Source organism: Prionailurus bengalensis, chromosome E4 (assembly GCF_016509475.1).
Source record: "Prionailurus bengalensis isolate Pbe53 chromosome E4, Fcat_Pben_1.1_paternal_pri, whole genome shotgun sequence".
Lineage (NCBI taxonomy): Eukaryota > Metazoa > Chordata > Mammalia > Carnivora > Felidae > Prionailurus > Prionailurus bengalensis.
In genome coordinates this window covers 19942728-19968538 of record NC_057360.1, presented here as the reverse complement: position 1 = coordinate 19968538, position 25811 = coordinate 19942728, and the positions used below count along the sequence as shown (strand labels likewise).

The following is a 25811-nucleotide window of genomic DNA, read 5'->3' as shown; positions in this document are numbered from 1 at the left end:
AAAAAGTTGCAGAACATATTTTTAAGTGGAAATGTTGCGAGAAATTGGATTTCCTAATGATTTATATACAAAGAACCAGGGAAGCAGTTGGATAAGTGGAAGCCACACCCCTCCAGCTCTCCCCCCTACCTGCTGTGTTTGTTGTCTCTGGATCGCTCTCACTTTGGGAACAGGGCTCTCTCTGGAGGAGGAAGACTGCTGCCGGGACCGGCTCCCATTCTGCACAGGTTCGGCCATGAGGGCTGCAGAGGCCACCGACATGCTCCCCGTGCTACGTAAGGAAGCACTATGTGGCAGGGATGGCGGGGCTTTGGCTCGGGCACCTAACCCAGCCTGGTCCATTTTCCGGATCTGGGCCTGCCCGGTACTATTCTGCCGTGGCAGAGCAAGAGGTATGTGTCTGTCTGGCACAGTATGCCGCCTGGAGAAATCCTCGCTCTGGGTGCTGCGTTTGGTGAAATCTTCCATGCTGCTATTGCTGGGCCCGCTGAGTTTGAAATCCTCACTGTTACTTTGGCTTCTGGAACTGGCAGTGCTTAGGTTCTCCAAACTGGAATCCACAGAGGCCTTTGGCATTGCCGGAATTGGGTTATTGAGGTGATAGACAGGGTTCTGGAATGACAAGGGCTGGAGGCTGCCTGGCTGGTTCAAGGCCGGGTGCAGGGGCCTTCGCACTTGGGGTGCGCTCTGGGGAGTGCTCTGGGTTTCCCGCAGTTGTTTGATGCTGGCCACCTGGGTTATGGAAAGCTGGCTTCCAGTTAAGCGCATAGGCACATCGAGCATGACAGGTGCATGCTCCACTTGAGCAGCGTGAGTGTCCTGAAGGTCCATGAGGGAGATGCTCCGACCGTTAGGAAGGCTACTTTCCTTCTCATCCTTTTCAGAGTAAGTCATGCTCTGGGAGGACGCTTGCTGCACCAGCAGTAATGTTTTCCCTCTGAAGTAGCTATCAGTGTTGTCCTGGCTTGGAGATTTTAGTTTATGCAAATCACTGTGGAAAAGGAGAGGACCCTTAATTACTCCTGGGGCAAATTCAAAACAGTTTTTTCAACCCAGGCATATGAACATTCCAAAGGCTCACAGTCCCAATGTGGATACTTACATTGGTTTCTAAACCCAGATTTCATCGTTACAATTCTTTAAAATCCAACATTTTTAGTTTCTCTCCAAAGGTGGGGAATAACGCTGTGCTTACCTCCTCATCATTGTCTTCAGTTTCTGCTAGAATTCTAGTCATATCCTAGTTAGGCTTTAAACCCTCCCAAATATTCTGATTCACAGTTAATTGCTTCTGTCTAAACCTTCAAGAGGAGGAAGCAGGGCTGAGGTACAACCAAAGGGTCACTGCTAAAGGCCCAAGTCTTGCCAATCCAGGAAAGAGGGTCAGTGTGAGCATCAACGTTGTATCTGCCTATCCGCCTGACACCGCCAGCCATAAAGTGATTTTAACGGAGGTTCTCCAGAGTTTTGAGTGCTACAATATATGGAAATAGAAATTTCAAAGCCCTTAATCTTCCATTAAGCCGGACCTAGATTTTTAAACAATGTTTGCTGAACATATTATAACTCTACAGTATCACTGTAGAAAATAAGAATCCTTGGGGCGCCTGGGTGGCGCAGTCGGTTAAGCGTCCGACTTCAGCCAGGTCACGATCTCGCGGTCCGTGAGTTCAAGCCCCGCGTCGGGCTCTGGGCTGATGGCTCAGAGCCTGGAGCCTGTTTCCGATTCTGTGTCTCCCTCTCTCTCTGCCCCTCCCCCATTCATGCTCTGTCTCTCTCTGTCCCAAAAATAAATAAAGGTTGAAAAAAAAAAAAAAAAGTAAAAAAAAAAAAAAAAAAAAAAAAAAAAAAGAAAATAAGAATCCTAGATCCTGTGTATTATTAGGACAAACAATTGGATTTATCTCAGATCAGATGTTTTTTCCAACTGATCATGACTTTCAAGTTATAAATTCAACAAATAAATAGATTTCTGCCAAGTCTCTAAACATCACCTCTCTCTGAGACAACAGTTTATTTAAATTCTCTGTTTCATACCTGTCAGTGGGGTCTTCGAATATTTTCTGCAGCCCAGAGGAGAGGCTTCCACTGACATTTGGACTGGAGTTATGCTCAGTGAAGCGTCTTAGTTGCTGTTGTATTGGTGTAGGATTAGTCAGAGACTTGGTAATATCAGCAAGAACTCGAGGGAGAGGTCCCAATTTTGCCACGGTCGCCTGTAGGAAGGAATTTTCACCCTAATTGGATAATAAGCATTGCGACATCCACCAAGGATTGTTTTTGGGACAACGATGCCCATTGATGGAGGGGTGTAGGTTGGAGGGAAGGGTAGGTGTTTGCATATGGGAGTGGCAGGTTCATAATGCATTGTTATGGAGCAGCAGAACCATGGCGTCGAGATGAATGGAGGAGGCGAAACAAGGTGCAGCAGACATCGAGGAAAGAAAGGAAATAGAAATTAGGATTATGCAAATAAAAATTAAAAGACATGCTCAAAACAACCAAACTATTGCCATTCCAACTAAAATAGGCATGCAAAGCAAACTAAATCTTTGGAAGGCTAGTAGATCAAGGTGGGGGAGGGTAGGGGAAGAACCAAACACCTTCTAACCAAAGGACTTCGAGACCAGAGGATCGGCTAGTGTGATGAAACTTCCAAAGAAAAGGCATCATGTGAGAAAAGAAATGCATGCCAACATACAGGAAGGTGTTGCATTCAGGGGTCTGGAGCACTTCAGGGAACACAGATGATATACTGCCATCTACTATCCCATTTCCTTTAGGGAACTCTGACCTATTGTCAACTGGGTTTGCATCAGCAAGACAATCTTTTTTTAAACAGCAAAAGCAGGTAAACTCTGTGAGATGTGTCTAGATTTACCCCTGGTTCCCAGGACTAAACACAGATTAAAAAGGACAAAGCATGTTTACATAGCAAAGCCTGTTGAAAGGACCTCAGCCCCAAATCAACCAGGCCTATTTCACAAGATTACTGTATCCGCATCCCACCGATGCAGTTATTCAACAAAGAGTAGCTTCTTAGTATTGGATTTATCCATCTCAATCATTTTTTTCTTTGGGGGAGTTCTTATTCTTATGGAGTCCTTTGGGACCCTTCAACTCTAGGGCAGTTCTACAAGACTGCCTCTGGGTCTCCTTTGTCTTCTCAACAACCAAGTCTCTTCAACTCTGCTCCAATGGGTAGAATGGGCACTCAAACGCCACCTCAAGAATAGCCTTTACCTGCTCAACTTTCTTGAGCCATGATTTGTATTCAAGGAATTTACCTCAGCATAGCTGCAACTCAAAATCTAGCTAGTACTCCTACAAGTGAAGAAGGGGCCCTCAAGAATAAGAGTTTACTATTTTACAAATGGTAGGACACCCTACCATTTACATTGCCTCAGGAAAGTGGTCTTTATTAATAGGTTTTACTCCCCTCCCCCATTTTATCGGTACAACGTTTTTAAGGATAATAGGAAAGTGGAGGAAAACAAATACATTCTTATCACAAAAAAATAACTTTGCTTTTGAAGTTATTCTAACATACCACCACACCTATTTATGAAGTACCTGTAGCAAACAAAAACATCAATAAATAATTATTGTGATAAACCTAGCCAGAGTCTAAGACTACTTTCCATTATAAATTTGATTCCTCTTTGAAAAATTCCAGAAGGAAACAAATGATTGGCATCGTATGTATTTAGTTACTAATATGGTATATAACAAGATTCTTAGCTTATACTCAGAAAATAAATGATTAAAAATAGTATTTTCTGTTTTTAAAATTCACATCTGTAGAGAAAGAAAACATCGGGATTTTCAGATCCCATGCAACTCTGTAGTACTAATAGTTACATTGAACCCTCTGACTTGCAGAATAAAAAAAAAAAAAAATCACATGAGTTAAACCACTTAAACATAATAGTCTCAATATTTTTCCAAGTCCACACTTTTGTTAGGATTATTATGAGGTTTTATCTCATCCTGCTTATACATGAATAAACCTGCGTATGGCAATATTTGATGTTAGTTTCCAGGCAAGGTTTTAGACATGCTATATATAATGTTATATACATATATGTATGTATTTATAGAAATATATACTCCATTAATTCAGCTAATTTCTGAAAAATATATGTGAATAATCTCATGGCTTTCTAGAAGTTCCTGGTTTGGAGGGCACGTATTTGATGCAGAATTGATAGCTATTTACTCCCAAACTTCTAGCACAAAAGGTCGTTTTCGACCAGCAGGAAGCGTGAAGGCTGTCACTCTGTGGATACTTTCCAGAATCCAGGTACATTAACATTCTCTATCTCCCATCTCCCATTATGCTTCCAGCCTACTTTACCTTATCAAGTTGGGAAACTACTTCCCACAGTAAGGAATGCAAAACTGAAAGCTCTCGGCCCAGATCAATGTAACCATCAAAGCCTGGCGTGTTCGAGATGGTGTCCGGATTAGAGATCTCCAAAAGAAAGCGCTTCATTCCACCCCATTCATGTTCTAAAAAATCATTCATGAATGCCATGTATTCTTCTTTGTTACCAAATCTGAAGTAGAGGGAGAGAAAATGAGAAAGGACATATTCAGGAAAAGAGATGTCTGAGTTGACTTTACACTGAGCTTTACATTTTTTATTTTTATTTTGGGGAGGTAAGTGACTAATTTATAATCTGCTAAGTGATAAATGCTAAAACATACTTTCCTAATACTGATGTAACAATCAAATACTTTGCATAGCCTTCTAGTCTCTGTTGGCGAAAGCTAACTCTCTTTTTTCTGGTATCTAGAGCTCTCTGTAAATAACCTTCGTTTGCCTACCACATGCTCCTCGGTACAAACCTTCAATATTGCTAGCTTCTTCAGAGTCTCCTGAATATATGCCGCTTCTCCAAGCCTGTGTGCACTGCATGCTATTTATTTTTGCTAGAGAAGAACCTCTCTTCTTTGCCCATCTAAATTCTAGGTATCTTCAGCCCAGAAAATTTCTTTCAAAATAAGCTAGAAGTAATTTTTAGCAGAATTAGCTCAAATATGGGTAAATATGTCTATTTCTGTGCTGCTGTAAATATAGGGTACACAAAGTTAAAATAGTACACTTCCAAAAAGCCAATATTTACACTAGAAAACAATCTGTCTCATTGAAGTTCCACTTTCTTCCTTCAATACGCTGCTAATAGAGAATCTTGTCTTTTTTGGAAACAATGACAAGTGGCAAGAAAAGAGTGTGAGTGGACACACTCTACCACCCAAACATAGCTGCTGTTTACATGTGAGTGCATTTCCTCCCCAGTGGTTTTCTAACTCCCTTTTTAAAAAATTTTAAACCTATATAAAAGTTGAAAGAATATACAACAAACAACCATATGCCATTCCTCTACATTAACCCACTGCTAACATTTTGCCAAGTTTGCTTTCACTTTCTCTCTACATACTTTTTTTTTTTTTTTTTTTTTTTTTTGCTGAACCATTTTAAACTAAGTTGCAGACATAAACTCTAAATACATTAGCACTCATTTCTTCAGAATAAGGAACATCTCTTACATAAACCAATGCAATTATCACGCTAAAACTTTTAAATCATCTTATATATAGTCCACATTTAATTGTCCCCAAAATGACTTATAGATTTTTTTTTTTTCCCAGTTCAGATCCAGTTAAGATTCAAGCATTGCAGTCTTTTAAAATCTAGAATAGTCCCTCTCGATCTTTTCAATTTTTCATGACATTGACTTTTTTCTTTGAAGGGGCCAGGCCAATTGTCTTAGATAATGTAACCACTGAGTTTGTCAGATGGTTTCTCCTAACGTTTTATACTTTAGTTTTTGTATTAACATATTTCTGGAATAACAGCATATGTATCTTCTAGTATCCTTTTTCTTTTTTGCTAAAGTTTTGAATAGCACTTTCCATATAGTATAATTGTATCTGCATCATTTTCCATATTATTGGACATTTTTGGTGAACACCGTGGTGGCTGCAAATATTCTACTGAATGCATGTACCATAGGTTACTGAACCATTCCTCTGTAAAGTGAATATTAAGCTGTTTCTTCTTTCTTCTATGTTGAATACCACTATAACGAAAATCTTGTAATACGAGTGATGAGGCTCCCCACCCCCATCCAAATTTTAGGTGTCACGTATTTTTTTTAAACAATGTTTTTAAAAGTGCTTCTAGCAGTGACACCTACTTGGCAAAGTTAGCCAGGTTCTGAATGACCTTGGCAATTAGAGTCAGAGTCCGAGACGTGCGGTCATCAGGATACTCCTGCATCAGGTTGAAAAGACTGGGAGACATAATGGCTGGGCACAGAAAACGCAGAAATAACGAGGCACTGATGAGCCGCTCGCTGATGTCCTGCTTGCCACGGTTCAGGCACTGCTGCTTCCATGACGCAAACACTTCTTTCAACTCACGAGGGAAAACACTGGGGAAGGAAAAAAGATCAAAACCTCTAAATACAAAAGTACCATAACCCAAGAAGACACAAGTGATCCCATCTGGCCCAACACACCTGCTCTAGAGCCAGGCTAAGAGGAGAGCCTAGTGGAGAGAATTCTTCCCGATTCATGGCTTCGAGTTGGTGGAAAATTCACGGAAGCCCAGATGGAGACTGGAAACCCACAGCCATAAAACTCAGGGATTAGTGTAAATTTAGTTTTGCAACGTAGGAAAATGGCATGAGGCTCCTGACTGAACCATCTGGTTTAATAGAGCTTACCATAATCTCTCTAAAGAGCGTTCTTCAAAACTTCCAAAATCTTACCAATTGCAGGGGTTGGAGCGATGATCAAAAATCATTAACACAACTGTCTAACACTGGTAAACACTTCAGAAAGGCATTGAAATACTTTGGGAATTAGAGGACGTGGTGCTCCTATTCTGGGGAAATATTATATTTATGTAGATAGTTCACAGGTGCTTCTGCTTACAGTGGAGGTTTGGACTTCAGAGGCGACTATATTAGGGAAACTTTCCATCTTCCCCCTAAGCCCTTTCTCTGGGTGGGAGATACCACAGTTGACACTGTGATGACTTTTACATGGAAAAACTGAAGTTCCACGAGCAGAGGCTGAGGCACTGACACCTGCTCACCAGTACGAGTTGATGATCTTGCAGAAAGCCAGCTCACAGCACATTTTCAGGTTGCTCTGATGCTCTATCAGTTCACTAGAGGAACACCTGCTGGGCTCCACCTCACAGTTCTCATCTGACTCGTACAGAGCTTTGATGAACTCCCCTGTTTGAAGAGAGAAGGTGACAGGTAGTGTAACTATGAACAGCGTCTTCCTGAACAGAATAAAAGGATTTAGGATTTCTGTCCTAAAATGTATAACGGGAATTTCTTTCTGAGACCTGACATGGAGGGCATGAAGGATTGTTGCTGCTTTAGACCCCCAAGGGTTACCACCTCCCATATATGAGGTTTATCTTCCTCATCTTGGAAGCAGAAAAACTGCAATCGCTAACCTCACCATCGTGGTATTTATAAAAATAATAATAATGATCATACTTTCAACAATGATACAGCTTTAAATCTTTTACCTGAAACCACAAATTCTTTATTTTTGAGGTGGGGGGGGGGGCAGAGAGAGAGGGAGACACAGAATCTGAAGCAGGATCCAGGCTCTGATGTCAGCACAGAGGCTGACGCGGGGCTCGAACTCACGGACTGCGAGATCGTGACCTGAGCCGAAGTCAGAGGCTTAACGTCTGACTGAGCCACCCAAGTGCTCCACAAATATATTTAATTAGCAGGAACTCGTTATTTGTTATAAGGCTGCTCTACCAGGATGAATAATGTTGTTATTATTTTAGAAGAAAAAAGAACCCACGCTTGACTGAATACCCACCTAAGGTGTTAGTGCTAATGCTGGTTGATGTCAAACACAGATCTGAGTAAGGGCCTCTAGGCTTACCTCTTGTAAAGGGGATAGTCATTCAACGTAGTAGAAAAAATGTAGCAGACATTTCTTCATAGAAGCTTAGAAGCACTGTTTATATATCCCATCCTCTATAGGATATAGATTGTTCGTTCCCTGAACGAACAAATCCTTTCCTTACTTGTTTATCCTCCACTATACACCATACCTTGTGTATGTTCTAGTGTTCTGTGTTTCACAATGTTTTGTGCTCTTTGTTCACATGTCTGTCTCATGTTCACACCTCTAGGATGAATACCCTTGGAGGTCAGGTCCAGCTTCTATTCATGTTTGAATCTCCAGCCTACCAAATAGCTCTCAAAGCATTGCAGATGTTCAATAAATATTTATCAGAAATGATAGCATGTATTCTTGTTTTTTTTAATGTTTGTTTATTTTCGAGAGAGAAAGAGTGTGAGCAGGGGAGAGGCAAAAGGAGAGGGAGACAGAGGATCCGAAGAGGGCCTGGCACTGACAGCAGTGAGCCCGATGTGGGGCTCAAACTCATGAACTGCAAGATCATGACCAGAGCCAAAGTCTGACACTCAACCGACTGAGCCACCCAGACACCCTTATTCTTGGGTTTTTACAGGTCTTTAGGACAAAGGAGTAGATCTTGCAAAGATCCTTTCAAATCTGCTCATATCATTCAAAGTTCAGGCTAGTTATAATAGATTTCATGGACATGAACAAAAACTTCTGCAAAATTAATTAGCAGTAGCATCAGGAGGAGTATTTTCTATCAAAAGGGTAAGTAGTGAGGCAAGTGAAGATTTAAAAAGTAGCTATAATAGAGGATGGGAAATGATTATTTGGAAGAAAATGTTTGGAGAATAGGAAATTAGTAGATGGAAAAAGTAAAGACTTTGGAATCAGACAGACCTAAGGTCAAATCACTTAATTACTGGGGAGCCTTGAGAAGTTATTTAACTAAAAGTCTGAGTTTCAGCTGCCTTATTAATAAAATGGCATCAATAACTCCCACCCTTACAGATCTGTGGCAAGGATCAGAAATAATGCATGAATAGAAAAGTATCCAATATGGTGCAAGGCACTTAGTAGGGGCTCTAGACATGCAATTTAAAAATAATTTTTCATAAAGTGAAAACACCCAAAAATATTTATAAATTCTCACAAGATTTGTATGTGACATGTTCTCAATGTCCCCTATACCATGTGCTTCCACACAATTTACGTCATTTAAAGAACACCTAAATTTACTCTACTACAAAGCTGTAATCATCCAGACAGTATGGTATTGGCACAAAAACAGACACATAGACCAATGGAATAGAGAACCCAGAATTGGACCCACAAATGGGTGGCCAACTAATTTTTGACAAAACAGGAAAGAGTATCGAATGGGGAAAAGACAGTCATTAGCAAATGGTGCTGGGAGAACTGGATAGCAACATGCAGAAGAATGAAACTAGACCACTTTCTTACACCATACACAAAAATAAACTCAAAATGGACGAAAGAGCTAAATGTGAGACAGGAAACCATCAAAACACTAGAGGAGAAAACAGGCAACAACCACTTTGACCTCAGCTGCAGCAATTTCTTGCTTGACACGTTTCCAAAGGCAAGGGAAATAAAAGCAAAAATGAACTACTGGGACCTCATCAAGATAAAAAGCTTCTGCACTGCAAAGGAAACAATCAACAAAACTAAAAGGCAACCGATGGAATGGGAAAAGATATTTGCAAATGACATATCGGATAAAGGGTTAATATCCAAAATCTATAAAGAATTTACCAAACTCAACACCCGAAAAACAAATAATCCAGTGAAGAAATGGGCAGAAGACACGAATAGACACTTTTCTAAAGAAAACATCTAGATGGCCAACAGACACATGAAAAGATGCCCAACATCACTTATCATCAGGGAAATACAAATCAAAACCACACTGAGATACCACCTCACACCCGTCAGAATGGCTAACATTAACAACTCAGGCAACAACAGATGCTGGCGAGGATGTGGAGAAACGGGAACCCTCTTGCACTGTTGGTGGGAATGCAAACTGGTGCAGCCGCTCTGGAAAAGTGTGGAGGTTCCTTAAAAAATGAAAATAGATCTACCCTATGACCCAGCAATAGCACTGCTAGGAATTTACCTGAAGGATACAGGAGTGCTGATGCATAGGGGCATATGTACCCCAATGTTTACAGCAGTGCTTTCAACAGTAGCCAAATTCTGGAAAGAGCCTAAATGTCCATCAGCTGATGAAAGGATAAAGATGACGTGGTTTAGATGTACAATGGAATACTACTTGGCAATGAGAAAGAATGAAATCCTGCCATTTGCAGCAACATGGATGGAACTGGAGAGTATTATGTTAAGTGAGGTAAGTCAGTCAGAGAAAAACAGATATCGTATGTTTTCACTCATATGTGGAACTTGAGAAACTTAACAGAAGACCATGGGGGAAGGGAAGGGGAAAAAAATAGTTTCAAACAGAGAGGGTGGGAGGCAAGCCATAAGAGACTCTTAAATACAGAGAACAATCTGACAGTTGGGAGGTGGGAGAGAGGGGAAAATGGATGATGGGCATTGAAGAGGGCACTTGTTGGGATGAGCACTGAGTGTTTTACGTAAGTGTTGAATCACGGGAATCTCCCCCCAAAACCAAGAGCACACTATATACACTGTATGTTAGCCAAGCTGACAATAAATTATATTAAAAAAGAGCAGCTAAATTTAAAACTAAGTCATCAATGTCAAATATTCCGCATAAAAGTTGGCACACCTCTAAATGTATACCATTAATATTCTGTTTAGTGAGTTCTTTAAGGCTATATCTAGTTTAGGGAAACAATACTAATATTAATGAATCATTGATAAACTTTAAGAATTATTTTTTACTCTCCAAGAGCCAAATAAATAATACAAGGGCCCAGAAGTAAATCAGTTGTCTAGGGGTGCCTGGGTGGCTCAGTTGGTTGAGCGTCTGATCCTCAGTTTCAGCTCAGGTCATGATCTCACATTTCATGAGTTCGAGCCCCACATCGGGCCCTAAGCTCACATCACGGAGCCTGCTTGGGTTTCTCTCTCCTCTGTCTCTGCCCCTCCCCTGCTTGTGCTGTCTCTGTCTCTCTCAAAGTAAATAAACTTAAAACAAAATTTATATAAATCAATTGTCTAAAGATTTTTTTACCTGATTATGATATATTTAAAGTCCTCCCAAACTGAGAGAATTATTTTCACCTTTGAAACTATAACCTGTCTGATAATGTGGAAAACACCACACTGAAAGGCAAACCTTTTATAGATTTGCACCTAGAAGCTGCTTACCTGATCAAAAATTATTGAGATAGATTCAGTAATCCATTTGCATTTGCTCACTTGTCTTTGAAAAAGATCAGAGCCAAAGGGGTGCTTACTATATTGTTTAAATGTGACTTTGTACCTAGAACGTTCTATGGCGTATTTTCTATGTAAATCATTAACTCATTACTATCTAGCATCCAAATTGTGTATAAATAAGTCAGTAGGTATGGCCATATCATTGCTAAAATAAAATTTGCCTCTGTCACCAAGGGTGGAAATCAGGGGCTTTTCTGTATCTCATAGATGGTATTTCTGTGTGTCACAGGGTATCAACGTGCAATCTGATTTTAGTCAGAAAGGTAAAAGGTGTTAACAGGTGGAAGCTTTAAGTCAAGTCTAACTGAGCCACCTCAGTTATGTCTGTGCAGTACATAATAATGCCTTAATCAAGATAAATACATATTGTATAATATGACTGGTAACTTTTAACTAAGTTTTCTGAGAATTCTTCAGGCAGTCTGGAAAGAACATCTATTTTTTTGCCCAAAGTGTATGAAATATAACTGAACTTTAATTATTCTGAGTGCTCAGCTGTCCTTATTAATTTAATTTTTTGGTTTACGGAGACTTCACTGTGAAGCCTTTTTCTTTGATACTTACTGAAGGATTAGAGGCTCCTGCCATAGTAAGTACAGTCTTGTATGACAAAAATAATTCAATCTTTATAAGGTAACTGAAAATTTTGCAGTTCTTCAGGATTACTATTTGAAAATTCACTTATTACTATGTCAAACCATATAAAATAAGTCTGAATTTACACTGGCTCCAAGACAGATACTCTGTAAGTTGTTTTCAAAAGGCAGTTTCTGTTATAAAAGTAAAATATAGCAGAAAAATCAGCCATTGAGAGTCTAAGATATAAAGGCTAACTAGAACTGTGGGCAGTTAAGTGGGAAGAAGACAGGAGAATCTCTGCCCTGAAGAAGCTTACCAATTAATTTTGTTTACGTGCTTGGAAGCGGCAGCTATTTTCACTACCCTGGTCCTTGCTCTTGGAAGAGATCTTTGTTGGGTTATGTGAATTTGTTCCCATGCTCACTGAATTTTCATGTCTCATTTAGCCCATCAACTAATTATTCACAGTCCTATCAAAGTACTTGCATCTACTTTTCACTTTGGAAATTATTTATTTGGAAATCCTGTATAGTACACTGAATGGCAGAATGTAGATATTTGATTTTTAAGAGGTAGGTGGTCTACACATAATTTACCCCTATGTCCATATAATGGAGACTACGTATGGTTGAGATGCTTCATCATTGCCTTTTAGAAGGCAATACAAATCACTGAAGGAAGCCATGAGATATACTTTCTGATATGACTGTAAAAAGCTCTTTATGTGAGACTATGAATCTCTGTAACTTTTGTATCAATGAAAATACATATTCACTATTCTTGTAAATTCCCACTAGATCTTAAACTAAAGCACATAACTTAGAGAAAAGAATACGAAGACAGGACGCAGGAAGAGAAATAATTTACTTCTGCAGAGTAGGAACTAATGGCTACTATAGTGAGTCTACTTCTTGTAAGCACAGTGGTCCTATTTCTTGAGCAGTCATTCACATTTACCCTGTACAACCCAGTTCCTGTCCTCCTGATGGCAGTCCCAGCCACCACTAGTGAAGTTACCGAATGCAATAGCCATTTTTTCTTTCTTAACCTCTACCTTCCTCAATCTCTTGAGGATGTTGCTGCTTTCATTTCTTTTGGTGTCTAGGACTCAGGATTTTCCTGGTTTTCCTGCTTTGTGTGCATGTGCGCACGCATGCTTTTTCTTTGTGATCACTTTCCTGATTCCTCCTCTTCCTTCCATCTATATCACAAGCGTAGGTGCACTGTAAGACCTGTCTCTGGCCCAGTCTCTTTCTGCTCTTGTAATCTTGTAGCTTCATTTATCCCTCCACATGGGTAACTCGGTCCTAAATTTCCAGGAGACACCTAGGCAAATGTCTTGAGATTTCTTACCTAGAACCCCTGGGATTTCCTATTAGAACTTCAAATTGAATACCCATGAAGTGGAAATATCATTTTCCATCTTTCAAGCCTACTACTTCTGTGTTCTTTACCTCTGTTGAGAACCTCATCATCCTTCTCGTAACCAAGGCCCAATATTCATTGTAATAACTGGTCTCCACCCCCAACCCTGGCATATTCTCACAAATTGAAGTTGCCAGGTCCCATCAGCTCAACTTCTTGAATATTTCTCAAATCCACCTTACCTCTTACTCTTGGTGATCACATCAATCAGAGGCTCTTGGTTTCTTACCCTCCTTCTTACAATGGCTTCTTCACTGGTCTCTGTTTTCAGTTGCTTTCTTCACCAACCCATTTTAATCACTTTGTTAAACTGATTCTATTGAAAACTGCCTGCTCAAAACCTGCAGTGGCTCACCAGTGATTACTGTTAAAATCTAAACCCCTCAGCTTGGCATTCAACGCTCTCAACAATTTGGTTCTAAATGTTTTTCTTCTTTGTTGTTGTTGACTTGTCTTTTTCATTTCATTTTTTAGCTAATTGGTTTTATTTCATACGTGCCTGGCTCTCTCACACTGCTATGCCTTTTTATCAGTATGGTTCTTTCCCTATGCCAATCCCTACCACTTCCCTTGTCCAATATCTGTTTTTATTTAACCTTTCTGCCTTTCAAGCTACACACACATTGTTTATGTATCTTACATGGGAAATTCCATAATCCCATCAGCTACAATAATTTCTTTAATACTTTGAAAAAGCACAGGATCTCTCGCACTCTCTCTCTCTCTTTGGCTACAGGGATATCCTTATCTTTCTTATCTCCCTATCTTATAAAATCCTTGAGGGCAAAAATCTATCCATTCATTCAACATAACTGTCTAACCTTCATAATCACATGTGACTACTGAGCACTTGAAATGTGGCTAGTGCAAACTGGAATGTGTAATAAATGCAAAATACACACTAAAGTTTGAAGAACTAGTATGAAAAAAAAGTAAACTACCTCACTAATAACTTTTATTTTGATAGCTTGCTAAATAGTATTTGGATATAATGGGTTAACTATAATATCAATAAAATTAATTTTGCCTGTTTCTCCTTACCCTTTTAAAAACACTGTGACCACTAAGAAATTTAAATTACATACAACTCACATTATGTTTCCGTACGATGGTACTGCTCTACATTCTGTGGGAAGTACTGGAGATATGGAGATAAAAGAAATTGTTCTTCAAGAAACTCACATCTGCCTTATCATGATGTATATCACCCAGCCCAGTGCCTTACTCTAGAGGTTAACTGCGTGAATTTCAAGACCAGATCTGGAATTCTAGGTGAGTAGCCTAGTCAGCAAGAACTACTGACTGGGCAAAATTTAGTAATTGTTAAAAATTCTGGAGATCTTGAAGGCAAAACTTGGGAGCTGTGGGAACTGGTAAGAGTTTTTTCACTTTCAATGCATGATAACAAATGTTAACACTTTCAAGAATTACATAACCTATTTATATCATAATGTAAATAACCAGCACTTTGGGGGAAACGGGCGCCCCCAGATCTAGTAGTGACATTACTCATAGTGTGTATCTCAGCATCAGGAACTTGAGCGCCTGGGAGTAGCAGCATATACTGATGGGCTTTCTCTTTCTGTACATTTATTGTAATAAACCAACGTGCAATAAACCAGTACTACTGGTGAGTAGTGCAAAGGCTTACAGCTGAAACTCAAACTTTAACACTCTAGTCAGCTAGGATTTAGTAACCTGCTGAATTTGAGTTCAATCTGTTTGTCCTATGAGGGTGAAAAAACAAAATTGAAAGGCAAAGAAAGCAATGTTTTGCTTCTCCATACCCAATGCGTCATGAAGATACTGTTGTCCCACCAACTTGAGGTATTCCTCAATGGATTTGGTGGCAATGGTGTTCTCTCTGAAGATCAAGACATCATGCTCTCCACAGCGATCCACCTCAGACATCACCAAGTCGGTCAGAAAATCCTGGTGGAATAATGTTCAGTCAGGCACAAAGCAACCGAATAAATAATATATGTTAGAAGAAACCGATGAAATAATAAGACATCCTGGAAATGCTGCTTTAACACTAAAGGTGCCTGATTCATTTGTAAGAAAAAAAGTTAGCCAGGATAAAAGCTTAGGTACCACCAGCTCTAAGTTTAAAGTTCCTTCAAAGGTTTTCCATTACACTTTAGGTAAAGACCATACTTTTGCATGTGGCCTACGAGTCTCTACATTTTCTGGCTTCTGTCTACCTTCCCAACCTCCTCATATACCATTCTCTGCATTCTGTCCCAGTTTCAATGGGCTTTTTTTTTTTTTTTTTTTTTAGGCCCTTGAATATATCAAGACCTTTTTAACACAAGATGCTATTTACCACAAAGCTTCTAGAAATGCTGTTCTCAGTTCTGCTTCACTCCCACCCTTGTTCCTGCCCCCAGGGGCATGGAGGTAATTCCTCAAATCCTTTGGATCCTAGTGTGTACATAATTTCCTCAATGAAGCCTTCTCTGACCAGCATCAGTCAGGTCCCGTATTCCCCATTCTTGTAGTGCCTATGTCTTTTTTTTTTTTCTCTGTACTTCTGACTGTAATCACACATTTATTTCTGTAAGTACTCAATTATTATCTGTTTTCCCCAGAAGACTATAAACCCCATGAGGCCAAAGACAGTGTGTATTTTTAGTCATCTCTAGATTTTCAGCATTTAATAGTTTCTGGTACATATTAGGTGTTCAATATATAATAGTTACAAATTGGTCCACAGTGTCAACATGGAATTTCTTAAACTTAGCACTTCAACTCATTTTCTAGGCTGATTACCTACCTACCTACCTACCTACCTACCTACCTACCTACCTCCATCCATCCATCCTTCCGTCCATCCATCCATCCATCCATCCATCCAGGAAAAAGGCATAAAGAGAAATAAAGCCCTTAAGAAATAACTGCTCCTTTTCCCAACAGTCCTAAAAATTAACTTGATGGGGGCACCTGAGTGGCTCAGTCCATTAAGCATCTGACTCTTGATTTCATCTCAGGTCATGAGCTCACAGTTTGTGAGATCGAGCCCCATGTCAGGTTCTGGGCTGATAGCACAGAGGCTGCTTGGGATTCTCTCTCTTCTTCTGTCTCTGCCCCTCCCTCTCTCTCAAAATAAGTAAATAATCTCAAAAAAAATTAACTTGATGTAAAATTCAATGTTTACTGTTGTTCAGTTTAAATGTAACAACATCATGTATTTGTGATATATATGTATATATACATACAATGGATGTAATATATCCATTGTATATTTCAAAGTCTCCAAAACCAAAAACAAAGGAAATATGCTGACTTACTTTTATTTTAAATTTAAGTATTTTGAACATTAATGGGATTTACTCTGGGGAAGCTCAACAAAGTGAGGGGTCACTATTAAAACTCATATACTAAGGAACAGGTGGAAAGTTATCGGGGTGAAGGTAACTTTCTTTATCTTGATTGTTGTGGTTTCCCGGGGTACATTATATGCAAAACTCATTGTATTTTCCACTTAAAATGGGTGTATTATATGTAAACTGTATCTCAATAAGGTTGTTGAAAAATATCCTACATACATATCCTTGAACCTCAAGTAATAGAAGAGCAGAATGAACAAATCCGTACAATTTCAAAGATGAGACTCAAAATTTCAATGACACCTGACCCCAAACCTGTAAGCTATTTGTAACACTAGAAAACTTAAAATTATTATCACAAAATTCAACTACAAAAATGATAATCAGTAGGAAGGCAGTTAGATAAGGGACTATTAATTGGATATATGGATATATTCTGATTTATATCAAGAAATCTTAAAAGCATTTAATTTTATTGTTTGGTTCTAAATAAATTATTCTAGCTGTGAAATCTTCTACATCTAAAATACGGTTTTACCATAATCCATTTGCATACAACATAATGGAGACTCAGGCTAGTGGATATGGCTCATAGAGATGGTAATTATCATAGTTCAGGCTGATCGCAGAGTCTATCAGTTGGGTGGGTTTCTTCATATAATTAGTATATTCCTTTTTTTTTCCATCTTCCTCAATTTTTTCTTCTATCCAGGATGAAGTTAGATAAAACTATCATAAAACATGGAATACTACTTGGCAATGAGAGAGAATGAAATATGACCTTTTGTAGCAACGTGGATAGAACTGGAGAGTGTTAGGCTAAGTGAAATAAGTCATACAGAGAACGACAGATACCATATGTTCTTACTCTTATGCGGATCCTGAGAAACTTAACAGAAGACCATGGGGGAGGGAAAGGAAAAAAAAAAAAGTTAGAGAGGGAGAGAGCCAAACCATAAGAGACTCTTAAAAGCTGAGAATAAACTGAGGGTTGATGGGGGTGGTAGGGAGGGGAGGGTGGGTGATGGGCATTGAGGAGGGCACCTATTGGGATGAGCACTGGGTGTTGTATGGAAACCAATTTGACAATAAATTTCATATTAAAAAAAAAAAACTGTCATCAAACAGCTACCAGTTAAATAATATCCCTTGGAAATACCAAGGGATTTTAATTCCATGGAGACTCTTGCTGATGCCCACTATGCTTCTGGAATTCCTACTTCTGTGACTAGGGAATAGAGTCATCAGTTAATCTTAACTTAAAACATAGTTAGGTGGGGTGCCTGGGTGGCTCAGTTGGTTAAGCATCTGACTTTGGCTTAGGTCACGATCTCGCAATTCATGAGTTTGAGCCCCACGTCAGGGTCTGTTCTGACAGCTCAGAGCCTGGAGCCTGCTTCGGATCCTGTGTCTCCCTCTCTCTCTGCCTCTTCCTCGCTCGCACTTTGTACCTCTCTCTCTCAAAAATAAATAAACATTAAAAAATATATATAGTGAGAAGCAAAACCATCATACAGCACACTCTGGAACTAAAGATAATCTTGAACACACTGTGAGATTAGCACACCAATTCTACCATTTGTTCTGTCAGATAATAAGGAGCTAGCCCTGGTATCTATGTTTCGCGCAAATGGATTTTAAATAAATATCTGTTGGTGTCTCCATGTTACTTCTTTGTTTTACAATCCCCATCTTTTCTGCATGTGACAACTACTAATAGGTTTCCTTCCTACTTTTTTATTTTTTAATTTTTTTTACTGATAGCAAAGCATACTTCTCCAATTTGGATCTCTATACCAAACATAGTATGGTTATTTGTTCATAAAATGTAGGGAAGAGATTTTGGGTAATGTAACCCTCCTTTTCCACTTACCTTGGCTCTGCCGGTACTTTGAAGAATGTGCACTAAGGCACAAGCCAACTCCTCTTTATTTCTCACACTAATTACTGGTTCAAGGACAGAACACAGCATGGTGTAGTTGCTGGTGACAAATTCTGCAAATTCTTTGTATTGCTCCATAGGCAGAATGGTGATAGTTTGGAACCGCGATTTAATCCGAATAGAAGGTCCGCCTGTCTTTCCTTTGTTGGGCGTAGGGGTACTCACTGGGTACCACTTTTCTACAAACTGGCGACCAGTCACACTGGCAGTGGGAATGTTGACTAGCCCGACGTAATTATTCTTGTCTTTTTTTTTCTTTTTTTCCACATCTTTATAAATGTGAACTGTGATGCTATGAAGAGGTGGAAGGCTGTAGAATTCAAAATGTTCACCCCAGAAAATATTATCTGCTTTGGTCTTGCTGGTTGTACGAGCAAAGAGGGTATCATCAAGGCACAGTTCACAGAAATATTTCTTTTTAGGGGCAAGGTCCTTGGCTTCAATGATCCATAAACGAAGAACATTTTCAGCTCGTCTGCAATTGTCCTATAAAAAAATAACGAGTTTGAGTTTGAAAGCTGAAATCCCAGAAGAACAACATTTTCCTTTACAGGAGGTGATACTGACTATATACTTTATTAAGGGTGGTCATTAAATAATGAAAGGGATTGCTATCTCTTTGTTCAGGATAATAGCAAACTCTAAACAAGAAGATATCAGAATCTTAGCCTTATGTGCTCAATTTACTTGGGTTAAAAAAATATCATGTAAGTTCTAATATAGCCAGCCTAGTGGTAACTGGCCTAGTTTCTGCAAATAAAAAAAGAGGCAGTTCGGAAACTAGTGTTCTAGTCCCATTTCTGTCGTGCACAGCTTTGGACATGGGCATGTCACATAACTTCAGAGTCTTTTTTTTTTTTAATGTTTATTTATTTTTGAGAGAGAGAGAGAGACAGAGCATGAGAGGGGATGGGGCAGAGAGAGAGGGAGACACAGAATCTGAAGCAGGCTCCAGGCTCTGATGTCAGCACAAAGCCCGACGTGCGGCTTGAACTCACGAATAGTGAGATCATGACCTGAGCCGAAATCAGACACTTAACCGACTGAGCCACCCAAGCGCCCCAACTTCGGAGTCTTCTTACCCATATTGGTAAAATCACAATAATATCTGCAATAAGATTATTTCGAGTATAACATGCGTAAAAGTAAATGTGCTTTAAAAGCACTATAAAAATTAAGGTATGATTGCTGCATTTACCTTCTATCAACTTACTGATTACAGAGTTATACATTTTTAGACACTCAAAGCCACTATTACCTTATTTGGTTGAACTGTCCTACGAAGATTTTCCATCCACTTATCTCTCTCTGAAGCGGAGTTACAGCTGAAGCATTTACTTCCACTTAAGTAGGTAACCTTCAACATAAAAGATTAGAGAAAAGGAAACACAGGGCTTGCGGGCTGTGTTTTCATCATTGTATCATTTAAAAGTTTAGGAATATGCTATGAACCCAAATCATAATTCAGAAAACAGAAATGATATTTGGTAGTTCTGCGATGTCTATATTCTACACCTGCTTTTTGTTCTCGTATGTGGGTAGCATACATATGCATTTCCAGGTAGGAGAACAAAGGCCATTGAGAATTTAGGTCAGGAACTTAAAACTGGCCTTCAGTTCAGAAATGTCAAAATGAAAAACCTTCGGGCCACATCTTCAACACTTGTAAACAAATATGCTCGATTCTGAGTGAGTTAACAAAACAATAGCTGAAAACACAAGAGAGCCTCTAAAACAGCTTGTCAAATCTCTCAGGACTGCCTTCACTATAATATTACAAAACGGGTCCTAAGTGAAAGTAAAAAGAGTCAGCACTGTTGAATTACTGTCTTTGGAACCCATTTCTTACTGACCACTGTTATCATTTTCCTTTAAAAATGAACTATGCTACCTTTATACCTCAGCACCTAACACTGGGCCTGGTGTACAGCCTGTTGAACTGAGTTCCACAAATACAAAAAAATTCAACTGACTTCTGTAAAAAAGAACACCAATAAATGACCTGTTCAAATTGTTGAAGTGTGCTCACATATTAACTCAATCTGAGGTTATAACCCAGTGAAATCAGATCAGATTATGTGTACTGTTCAATATGGTAGCTAGTGAGCACCTGAAATGTAGCTGGTCCAAAATGAGATGTACTGTCAATGTATAATACACATCAGCTTTTGAAGACTTAACTTAAAAAAAAAAAGATGTAAAAAAGCTTATTGATAATTTTATATTAGTGACATGTTAAAACGATGATATTTGGGTTTAATAAAATTTTGGATTACATATTTGGCTTGCATTATATTTCGTTGGGCTAGGGCAGGTCCAAAAGAACAGGAATCAAACACCTTTCAACTTCCATGCCATCTATCATAAGATTCATCACTAGTTACTTAGTAAGTTCATGTTAATTAATCAAATCATAACCCTAACAATTATATACACACACACACACACACACACACACACACACACACACACAGAGTTTTAAATTTTAAATTGGAAATGGCCAATAGTTTAGTTTAGGAGGGAGTTTACATTTAGTTTGGGAGGGACAAATTACCTTATAAAAAGTGATAGTCATAATTTGCTGGTGAAGGGCAATTAATTTATCCATTCAAGAATTTAGGCACCTGCAATGTGCCAGGGACTGGGCTATATGCAGGGGATTATAAAAATAAATAAGACATAGTCTCACATCTCAAACCAACCATATTATGGTCAGAAAATTATGGTCTTGGTCAATCTCCTCAAAGAATCACTAAAGTTGGGGGCTTAAATTTTTAGGAGAAAGATAACATGCTGGGTGATAGATATCTTTATCAAAGACTGAAAAATTAAAATACTAGCTTAGTTATTGTTAGGCTTGTGACCTCTGCCAAGAATATACTAAGATCACATTTATTTTGAAGGCAGACTAGGCCAAAAGGAATGAGAAGCCATAATTAATAACTTTAATGACCAATGTAATTAGATTAATAGATTCCCAACCTTTTTCCTCTAAGTAGGTAATTTTCAGCAACTGAGAGTCACTTAATGATGATCAAATCATCAATACCATAGTAATGAAATCACAAAATTACTGGAGAGAAAATCCGTTTGGTGTTTAATCACTCTTCCTTCTTTCTATGCTTTTTACCTCAAAGCAGAAATCTTGTCCAAGGATGCTACTATGGAGTGGTTTCACTGACACGGGCTCTCCTCTGCCAAGATCCAGACACTCTACTGCACTGCAAGGGCTCAGCAAGGACTCATGGGAACGTGACTCTTTTAGTTTAGGCAGACCACGAGCCCTAAAAGTAGGAAAAGATATTTTAGATAGCGTACTACATGGCCAACAGGAAAATGAAAGATGAATGCATGGGAGGCTGAAAACGAATGCATAAATGCTTAAGGGAAAAATAAATAAGCAGCAAATGGACAGTTAATCCACAATAATAGTAACCATATTCGCATGGCACATATCAGCCACATATACATTTGGGTGTGCACACACATACACACTTGTTTTTCAATAAAGCACAAAAACATACTGTAATTTTATACCATTATCGAGGGAGTTCAAGAAGCTCCACTACCCACGTTGTTTTTATTCTCATGCCTGTCTTGGAGAAATACATACTACTCAACTGGCTTATGTATTCTTTTTTCATGCAAAAGTATTATCAAAAGACATGTTTCATTTCTTTTCTTTCTTTTCTTTTTTTTTTTTTTTTTTTTTTTTCCAGGCTATAGCTTGAACCTCTTCTATCCTTGACAAAACAGTAGTGGCTGAATCCTCATTCTGTTTCTTGCTGCTTTGGCAGAATAAACACACTCATACACAGTCAAAGCCAAACTTTTCAGCACAAGACCCTGCCTTTCAAAAGATCTGATTTCCATCTCAATATGGAATTCTTTTCTGGCAAGCATTTGGTCATATCCATGCTTTACTGTATAAACATGAATAAAGAATAAAATGCCTTGAAGAAACCTCCCACCCTCAAAAGAAATGTTCAAACACTCATATAGAAGAACGAATCTTTGTCAACACCATTCAGGCATCCTGGCTGATTCTGTTTCTTGGTTGTTTAAAGACGAATGCTGTGAATGATTCTGGCCATGACAGTAGCTAGTCCCTTGCTGCCTTCTCTTTGGAAGAATTAATGAAGTCAAGCAATAAAAGCGAAATATTCTTGGATCCAGAACTGGAAAGCCAAGCAGTTTTACTCAATAATTACAGAATTTATTGACTAAAACACCCAGAACCAAATACATATATTTAAGCAGAAGTAACCCAGTCAAAAAGAAATGCCTGTGTAAAGACATTTGTTTTTGTAAAACAGTAAATAAGGAGCTTTATTTATTTCCTTGAAATGGCTATGTTAACATTATTCTAACATTGTTTAATCAAACTCCATATAGTAAGAATCATCCTAAGCAGTAAGAATTTGAGTCCATTCTTAGGTCCACACACATAAAAAAAAAAATAACAACTGCCATTTAATGTTTATAAAGAAACACATGTGCTCTGATACTCAGCAGCCTTTCTAAGGTCAAAAAGTCAATATTTATATTTCCCATTGATAAAACGTACACAAAACACGTACAAAAGGGACAAATGCCACTTACTGTTTTGTACATAAAAATACAACAAGGTAACATTTATTTCCTTTTGTTCTATTGGATAAAACAATAACTTATATACTACAAACACAGCCATCAACTATATATAACTGAAGGCTAAAAAAATTTATTTTAATAGAGTTACCGTATAACCATTCCCAGTACATTTCATAGGGAGCCGATTAACAGGATACTGTAACGTTTTTTAAAAACACGTATAAAACAGTAATCCCAGCCCATTTTTCCCAGGAGAAGTTGTTTGGAAGGGAACAGTCTCTCATGCTCTGGGAATGAGCCTCCCGATAGGAGAGATTAAGGTATATTTTAAATAGAAGGCGGTATGACAAAAGGCTCGCTTTTATTTTGAAAGCTCTCAAGGAAAATACTCTAAAACATAAACGAATTTTATTTTAAACAAAATAAACGCCTACCTACATGAAGCAATTGTACAGCCACCTGGTAGTGCAACCCCAAATCATAGCGGGGCTACGTGTCACGGTGTAGCAAGTCACTTTCTGAACTGTGTCTTCGTTTAGAAGACAAGAACCAACAGGAGAGAGGTTCCCTGCTGCCTTCTGTTACTGATAACATCTCTGGATAAACGCTTTCCAAGTGTCAAGGCTTTCAGGGCTCCAACAGAAGTAGAACAGAAACACAAACAAGGGAACAAGAAGTCATCTTCCCGAACAGGCAGCAGGATAGGTAATATTCCTTCTTCTCTTGCTCAGGCTGCATCCGGCCCCTCAGGTAACACAAACAAGGTTCTGGGCTCCAGGCTGGGCCTGTTGCCATGGTGCTCCACCTATCCGGAGAGTAGGGCTGGGAGGCAGCAGGGAGAGGCTGTGGTTTGAAGGACTCAGGAGCTCGCTCTGCGAATATGACCATCTTAAGACAGAAAGGAAGGAACAGCAACGTCCCTGCTCATTTCCATTAACAGTTTCTCAAAGTCAAAAGCTGTAGGAAAAAAACCATAGGCAACTGTGGGGGCGGAGGAGAATCTCTTAACTCAGGGGCGAATCTCAGCTTTAGCTTGCTTCTCTGTGATTCCCTGCCCTCAGCAGAAGGCATTTGCTACATCCCGCCTTGCAAGCACAACCTTCCTCGCACCTCTGTTCTATTTCCTTTGCAGTGTTCACCCTAGTTTAATGTTCCTAGGTATTATCTTATATTAACTTATCTGGATTACACCGTTTTTTTTTAAAAGAGAAAATTGGATGAAATTCCTATTCACTGTATTTCCAATGCTAAACGGATTTCATTTCGAAACCCAGGTTTAACTTCCAAATGCAGCCATCAACAGATATTACAACCAAGACGTCTGGAATTAGAATTCAAAACTCCTCCTACTTATTGAAATTTCATCATTAATACTTAGTTCAGAATCCCCTATTGTTCAGCATGTATGTACGTGTGTGCACACCCACACACCCATGAAGTGAACACCAAAGTCACTAGCATGCTCTACATTACTACTCAATAAATAAACAAGCCCTTCCTGTATTGGGAAAAAGTATCTCTGAGAAGAGAGAATTCCCAGGGAAGCAGGATTACAGTAAACAGGAAGGTCAAGCAGCCTGGGAATGGCTTGAGGTTGGGGAGAGGTATTATCTGGGCAAATATTTCTGTGTAACAGCATTAGGAACTCAAGTCCCCTCTAAATCGTGTTTACTTCCTCCCGTACCTTCATGTGAATTGATTTTGCTTAGATCTGCTTACTAGAGAGTTTTACCAGCTCTGTCTGTATGGCACTACAGTTTACTTTTCTAATGTTAAGTAGAATGTGGATTTATTGAGAGAATAATATGAGTTTAAAACAGTTTTTTCCAGTCCAGTCTGCCAATGACCTTCACCAAGGAACCTAGCCTTGAAATTGGACCTTGTGAATCCCTTGACTCCTAGACAGCGTTCTCTTCTCAGCACCTGCACCTCTAACTCCAACCCCCACCATCCCAAACATTATGCAAGAATAATTCAGGGTGCCAATATAATTGTTTCCTGGCTTAATTGGGAAACCGCTTTCCAGAAGCAATTTTACTTCCAATTAAGGAATACCATATTCTTTACATTTTATTGTAAGGCCAGCAGACCACCTTGATTTCTATGTAAATTCCAAGGCCTCTAGCAACGTAATAGGTAAGGGTTAAAAATCTAATTGCTTTGCTGATGAAGGTTACCTGCTGCTTCTGACCTATTTAAGAGATAAACTACAAGGTAAGACAAGCTTTCCATTTCTCACCACAGCGACTGAGCCTTCCAGTGCTGTAACCCACAGCCCTACCTAAAATCAGCCTTTAAAAGACAAAAGTGATGGTTGGGGGACCGGGAGCCAATACCCACACCACTGGATACACGGATGGGAAAAAAAAGGAGTCAAAGAACTCTGATTAGTGCGATGTTAAGTAAAACACAGCTGGATTTTTCTCAGCTTCACCATTCAAATTCTTTTAAAAGCCGTATTTCCCCCGAAGTGCTATTGGTGCTTGGATGTGCTAGCTCAAATCTGCCACGTGTTTACAGATTCAGTTCCAAATCATCCCGGAAACTTTTAATTAAAAATGCTTATTGCCACACAAAATCCTGCACTCCAGTGCAGGTGAATTTCTGCTGGGCTTGGCAGTTATGATTCCAGACTG

General features: G+C 39.1%; 1 protein-coding gene across 9 annotated transcripts in view; it reads right to left on the bottom strand.

Moving 5' to 3' along the window:
* Positions 1-25811, bottom strand: part of RASAL2 (RAS protein activator like 2) — a 362955-nt gene that overhangs the window by 26484 nt on the left and 310660 nt on the right. For 7 of the 9 annotated variants that reach the window (XM_043567728.1, XM_043567733.1, XM_043567730.1 and 4 more), the window contains 9 exons: positions 21713-21866; positions 19841-19939; positions 18514-19068; positions 15099-15243; positions 7109-7253; positions 6204-6440; positions 4358-4559; positions 2038-2237; positions 130-991 (listed from right to left, as the gene is read on the bottom strand). In XM_043567728.1, the coding sequence (XP_043423663.1) occupies positions 130-991; positions 2038-2237; positions 4358-4559; positions 6204-6440; positions 7109-7253; positions 15099-15243; positions 18514-19068; positions 19841-19939; positions 21713-21866 (2599 nt within the window). The remainder of the gene's footprint in view (positions 1-129; positions 992-2037; positions 2238-4357; positions 4560-6203; positions 6441-7108; positions 7254-15098; positions 15244-18513; positions 19069-19840; positions 19940-21712; positions 21867-25811) is intronic. The other 2 variants (XM_043567732.1, XM_043567731.1) reach the window with 1 other exon arrangement.